The 7015-nt window shown below is 33.0% G+C and overlaps 1 protein-coding gene across 1 annotated transcript; it reads left to right on the top strand.

The window, feature by feature from the left end:
* Positions 1 to 1262: 1262 nt before the first annotated feature.
* On the top strand, positions 1263 to 3605 carry LOC123706138 (cysteine proteinase 15A-like). The gene is made up of 6 exons (XM_045655302.1): positions 1263 to 1480; positions 1628 to 1831; positions 2069 to 2195; positions 2485 to 2666; positions 2975 to 3082; positions 3371 to 3605. The coding sequence occupies exons 1-6, from the start codon at positions 1264 to 1266 to the stop codon at positions 3505 to 3507; spliced, it is 975 nt and encodes a 324-aa protein (XP_045511258.1). The 5' UTR covers position 1263; the 3' UTR covers positions 3508 to 3605.
* Positions 3606 to 7015: the final 3410 nt, after the last annotated feature.

The raw sequence follows: 7015 nt of genomic DNA, 5'->3' as shown, positions 1-7015 counted from the left end.
CTTTTCATCGTGTAAAATTAAACTTTGTTATAATTGGAGATGATGGGTAAATAAGTGCGAAAGTACTAAAGCATGTAATAAAATTTATTAAGTAGGTAGGTATAAATAGTCGCTTTGTCTAGTTAGGAATCCTATAATTGACAATACTAATCCAGTGGTAATTATTTCTAAAATTTTCAACAAAAATTGCTGCGAGAAGAAAAATTAATGCAATTTTAAGTTCACTTGGTAAGAAGGACTAGGCTTTTATATAACACTAGCGGTCCGCCCCGGCTTCGCCCGTGGTAGGTACATATGAAAAATCAATGTTGGCCGATTCTCAGACATACCCGGTATGCACAGAAAATTTCATGAGAATCGGTCCAGCCGTTTTGGAGGAGTATGGTAACTAACATTGTGACACGAGAATTTTATATATAAGATAAGATTTATTTTTATGTCCTGAATTTAAAACTACTTATCACAGAGAGTTATAATTTTTATCCAGGAATGTAAAAGGGAAAATTTGGTCACATTCAACGCTCAACGAAGGAGGTTACTTCCTTGTACTTTAGTATTAAGGCTTCAGTATTAAGAGTTATTACTGGAACAATGATAATGAAGAGAACTAGTTATATTCGGCAGTTATCTAAACATACACGTTTTCCTTTGTTACAATTTTTGTCCCTATGCTGTAATAAGAACATAAAATGTAAGTATTTAAACGTAGTATGCTCTGATAAGAAAAATATGTATCAATGAATACCAATGAATCGATAATTTTAATTATTTATTGAAAAATGCGAGAACATGAGAAGAATTTTTACAACTATAATTAAAATAGTACATAAGGCATTGGCTATTAACAAAAATACGCAAATTATATAATATTCTAATAATTAAATAATTATATAATATTTATTAGAAGACACTATGTTCACTGATCCTGATGATGGACCATTAGATCAGCTCAATAGTACTGAATAACAAGGAAAGGTGAGTGCGTCATAAATTGGCTTCTTAGATTCAATGCTAATTTTACTCGTTTTCATTGAAATTTCATCATCAGAATCTGACAAGATTGTAATGGGACTTCATAATAAAATAGATACCGACGAACAAAAACCTCATTTTTGCTAATCGGTTAAAACAAATAACAATGAACCGACAATTTAGAATTTTATGAAAAAATGCAGGAATATTTAAAGAATTTTAACGAGCATACTTTAAATAAAGTATATAAGTCATTTGTTATTACATATTAGTAAAAATTCAGGAACGACGATGTTGGGTGTAATTGTATTATTGTTTGTAAATTTTTTGCTCGTACAGAGCCAAAATGTCTATAAGATGGAGGAAGCTGATCGCCATTTTTCTGAGTTCAAAGAAAAGCATAATAAACAATACGACACCGTGATTGAAGAGGAAATTAGATTTCTGGTTTTCAAGAAGAACCTTAGGGAAATAAATGAATTGAATAAAGCAGGCGATGCTGTATATGGTACGTAGTTATTTAACTACCTAAATATTTTTTGCATATTTATTTTATAAATTTACGAAAGGGCAACAGATCAAAATGTTTTTTATGGCCAAGAGGCAAGAATGACCAATATTAGACATCTATGTAAACGAAATAATTTCTCAACAGGTATAACAGAATTTACCGACCTCACCAAAGAGGAGTTTATCAAATACCATACAGGCTTGAAAGGAGAGTTTGATAATGTGAATTGTGAAGTAGCTTTGAGCCTCTCTGATGCGCCTGATGCCTTTGACTGGAGGAGCAAAAACGTAGTCAGCAGGGTGAAGGATCAGGGAAAATGTGGATCCTGTTGGGCATTTGGTGCTTCAGGTATGGTATCTGACTGATAAATAATTGCAGAATAATGTTCTTCAAAGTCTATTTCCCCAGCAGTGGGTTCACTTTTTATAATAGAGTGTGCAAACGGTCTTGTGGTGCACCTGGTTGCAAGCGAGTCCACCGCTCATATTTATCTACAGAGGCCTCTGCAGATGCGTTGCCAACGTGCCAAACTTTGTCAAATTAAATAATTTTGTCAATTAATTCATGATAACCAAATAATACTAGGTGCTGTGGAGAGTCAGTACGCGATCGTGAATAAAAAAATCCAAGAGGTATCGGAGCAGCAGCTTGTCGATTGCGACAGGATGTCTTCTGGGTGTGGTGGCACTGATCGCTTAGAAAATCCATTTATGTAAGTCCAATTTCATTCCTACTCAACTTCTCAATTTGTGCAAAATGTTGGCAGTGCAACATTTTATTGATATTATTATAATAATATGTATGTATTTAAGTTTTGTATAAATCTCTTAGTAAAAGATAATCATTTTAGCCACTTCTTGTTCATTACATTGTAAAATTGGCATTTACATCGTAAGTTTTAGCCAAAAAATACCACCTTATTATTTAAGAAAGAAACATTCTTATTAGTAGATAATAATTTGTCGTCCATACCATACTGTGATATTTATGTCTTCTTTAAGCTATTTCATTGAAAATGGAGCAATGTCAGAGGAAGATTATCCTTACAAAGCAAAGAATGGTAAATGCAAATACGATAAAACTAAAGTGCTAGTGACAGTACAAGGTTGCAGAAGCGTTCAACTGGATGATGATGAAGAGAAATTGAAGAAATTCCTCCATGAGCACGGTCCAGCTACTGTAGGTAAGGCTTCTAAAACAAGCATGAAAATTAAAAAATCGATAAACCGTATTAAAGACTTTATTAATCAAGGTTGTTTGATGGTCAGAGAAACTATTATATTGCATCATGAACTCAAACATCCCCTGACAACTTGAAGTAAGAATGTAAACTATAAAAAACAGTTCCATCAAGAGATAACAATACAAAATATAAATTATAAGAGTTGTTTATTATAAGTATGTAAATAATTATATTTGATTGTGATTCAAAAACTTATCCAGTTATTTCTAATGTAAAAGTGGTAGATAAAATAATTTATTTGTTACTAGGTGTTGATGCTTCAGCGCTTTTTGGATACAAATCGGGCATCGTCAGCGATTCTCAATGTAAATCAGATGGTGTCAACCATGCTGTTCTTTTGGTTGGATATGGAACAGGTAATATTTTTATGTCAGAGTCACTTTTATGTCAAGCAAGGGCAGGGGCAGGTTGGCCACCTGATGATCAGTAGTCACCAACGCCCAAAAACTAAACATTTAATTGAATGACTAAAGGACAACTCGTCAAGTTGATAAATGTAACGTTCAACGTCTTGACTGAACTCGGCTCAGCCTAGTAACTCAATCAAATAGCAGATTTAACCAAATGTCGGTTAGTTATCCATACTGAAATACTAGAAAATAATATAAACTATTTCTAAATAAAGATAAACTATTTCTTTGTAGAAAAAGGCATTCCTTTCTGGATAATAAAGAATTCGTGGGGGAAAAAGTTTGGAGAAGAGGGCTACTTCAGGATCCAGAGGGGAAACAACTGCCTTATGATAGCAACAGTGAATCCCATTCAACCTATAATCAAGTAGAAGATTTTATATATTTACTGCCTAAAGCTAAGTAAAAATATCAAAAAGATTATAGCAATTTGTTGGAAATGGTTGTCAAATAAAAAAAATAATTTCGATTTTCTTGCCTTTTATTTATAACTAGCTTTCAGCCCGCGGCTTCGCTCGCACCAGCTTTACAATTTTACATTCCCTATTTTATTATAATTATGTTTTCTTTTCTTGCATAATATCTTTCTATTTTATAAACCTTATAATAAGTTCAATAAAAATATTTACTATTTACAATCGGAGCTCCCACGGGTTAATTGGTCGCAGCATGTATCGGATAAGCCGGGATTCGATTCCCGGGACAAGTCATGTGTGACGCCATTGTGGTGACTCAACTACATCCTAATATGATTTAACGCTTCAAGAAACAATCATAAATAAATCATAAATTATTGAAGATAGTTTTTAATTACAAAATAATAATACAATGGGAATCGGTGACATGTATGAAAAATACGAAAATTATTGTTTAAAGTTTACCTTTCTGAGGTAAAAGGAAAAACCTCCTATAGAAGCAGAGACAATAAATAAGAAATCGTATTTTCATTCCCTTCATATTTTTAATTTTAATGTACTGTACTTCCTTTAATATCGATTTAGGTGTCCTAACAGTAACACATCCATTTATAAAAACTTTCTTCTTGACACCAATTCTCGTAGATTCATTCATACTTACTTTAGAATATAAAACAGAATACATTTCATTCATAAACACATAATCAGTAGCGTTCCTGGACGTAGCCAATCCCACTTAAGACGGTTTCACACAACAATGCATTCAAAAACGCACAATGATCGCCCGCTTAATGAAATGCTTCATCAATGTTAATCTCAGTGCCGTACTGTCTGCCGAGTGCCGGTAACTTCACTGGGCTTTGTTGGGGTTTAGGCGGTTTATGGACCAGCGTTTTAAACGCGAACACAGAAACGTTCTAACGAATGGTTGAGTGGCTTGTAAACGAGAGATGAATAAAAAGGTAAAATTGAAAACTAACAATATTCTAACATAGCTTAGAAAAGTTATTTTAAATGTATCTGCAGGTTTTTTATTACATTAATATTCCTATGTGATTACTTACCTCTATATACACTAAAATTTGGAATTACAATTACAATTACATTTTGTAAAAGCGACTCGATGAATTGTAGAAATTTATTAATTTTGTATTCGTGATATAAACACAATCTCCTGAATTATTTCAATTAAAAGTTGGAAAAAATACTTGTACTACCCTGTTGTTCCTTCATAATGTACATGTCCATTTAATTCTAGCATAGTTTACACACACCACATCACACATGGGCCACATATTCTAGTATGAAAATCAGCGTTTCACCTGCTCGTGTATACTTTGCCTAAACCATTCGCAATACGAAGCCAGATCCACAAGTAAAGCGGTTTTAACAAAGTGTTACTACGTTATAAGTCAATTATTGTTGATCTTTCCGGCTTAGTAAGGTGTGTTGTGAATGAAGATTACAAATAAAAGACCATGTAGGTGTATTGTATATTAATGAAATATTTAATTTCAATGAACTATGTAAGAGATGAACTTAAGTGGAAATTACTTTATTTTGATATGAATGCCTTTGAATGGGGGATATAAAACGTATTCGTGTATTGAAATGTATGAATGTGTTTTATTTTCTTCAATGAGTTATATTGTAATGTTGTTAATTTAAAAGGAACTACTTAACTCCTGCTCATTCTATATACTTACTATTCTTTCCGTTTATTCTGCAACCTACGTAGATATATTAGTTCGAATACAAAATCTAATAAGAAAGGAATTCGATAAATTCTATCCCGAATATTGGGGATGTTTACGCGGGCGAAACAGCGGGCAACAGCTCTGGTATTACTGGACTGATCGGGATGAATTTTGACAAGTAGATATAGTATAGCAACTCCTATAATATATAGGCATCTGTTAAGAAAAGAATAAAATAGGGCCTAGGGGATGCTAGCTTTTAATAATAAAATATTGCTAATTAACACAAAATGTATGAAAATATACGTCAATGAGTGTTTCATAAACTACTAACCGTTAAGAAAGGCTTTAATGAATTCTATCCTGCAGGGAATAATAGGGAATGATAGTAAGTTCAAAGGAAAATCGGGAAACTGGTCTTTAAGTCTTAAACTGATACTTAAAGTCAATGGCCTCATCTAACACTTAATTTACTTACTAGCTTTCTGCCTGCGGCCTCGGGCCTCGCCCGCGTTTTCAAAGAAAAACCCGCATAGTTCCCGTTCCCGTGAGATTTCCAGGATAAAACCTAGTCTATGTTGCTCAGTGAAGATGCAGCTTTCTAATGGTGAAAGAATTTTTGAAACCGGTCCAATAGTTTATGCGTGAAAACAATACATATTTACACATAATACCTACATATACATAATTACAAACCTTTCCTCTTTATAATATTAGTATAGACAACTAAAATTTAATTTATTACTTTATTTAAAGACAAATCCACATGAAAAATACAACTAAGCAGTCGGTCTAAACACAGCGACAAGTACTCTAGCATGCATCCACACTAATATTATGTAGAAAGATGAAAAATAAAACCACACAATGCTTTTCTCAGTATTACATTTATTTGTGAATGAAGCACAATAGCTGGACGTCCGAATTTAACAAAAGAAAGTATCAATGAAGCGGCGTTTCAGTGGGCTTAGTGAAAATAAATATTTGTGAATGAGCAAACCCGGGGCTGATGCTAGTTTCGGTAATCCGGTGGACAAAGCTCGATCTAGTAGAGATAAGGTTGCGGATTCTAATTCATTCAGTATTTTGTTCATTCATGGTTTTCAGTACTTGAAGATCATTTTGAATAACTTCGAATTTTAGAGATTTGTTGACGTCACAAATTATTAATAAAAACACACTATTCATACTAGCTGTGTTTCGCGGTGTTACCCGCATTGCCCAGCTTCTATTAGCCATAGTATCTACCTATTATGCCTTCCTCGATAAATGCACTATCTAAGAGTGAAATAATTATTCAAATCGGACCAGTGGTTCCTGAGATTAGTGCGTTCAAGCAAACTCTTGAGCTTTTAAATAGTATCCCTACATTGATTTATATGTATATTATGTAGTCACTTATTTATTTGTAAAGCATTTGAATGCCTTAAAACCAAAATATCAAATTCAAAGGGACTTGTTTTTCAATCTTAACAGAGGAGACTGAAAATCAGTGTTGCAACTGAGTTGCAGCGTAGGCTGTGTTTTCTTTTCAATTTTTTCTTTTTCTTCATATTTTTGTTTTGGCTGTATGGTTTTGCTTTTAATTGTGTTGTTTTCACTAAATTGTATTGTTTTGTTTTAAGTGTATTGTCATGTTTTAAATGTTGTTTTTCATGTGTCTGACATGTGTTTTGCGAGGTTAAATAAATGTTTCTTTCTTTATTTGAAGCGAAAACAACTGGAAAACTTGAAATAGAAGGTAAACATTCATAATTTGAGGAAAC

The sequence above is a fragment of the Colias croceus genome, chromosome 3 (assembly GCF_905220415.1).
Source record: "Colias croceus chromosome 3, ilColCroc2.1".
Taxonomy (NCBI): Eukaryota; Metazoa; Arthropoda; class Insecta; order Lepidoptera; family Pieridae; genus Colias; species Colias croceus.
The sequence above is the reverse complement of the archived record's forward strand: the minus strand, read 5'-3'. Positions and strand labels throughout refer to the sequence as shown.

Coding starts and splice junctions, on each gene's coding strand:
- LOC123706138 (XM_045655302.1), top strand. CDS start 1,264: ATGTTGGGTGTAATTGTATTATTGTTTGTAAATTTTTTGCTCGTACAG. Junction 1,481..1,627: donor AGCAGGCGATGCTGTATATG/GTACGTAGTTAT, acceptor ATTTCTCAACAG/GTATAACAGAATTTACCGAC. Junction 2,667..2,974: donor GCACGGTCCAGCTACTGTAG/GTAAGGCTTCTA, acceptor ATTTGTTACTAG/GTGTTGATGCTTCAGCGCTT.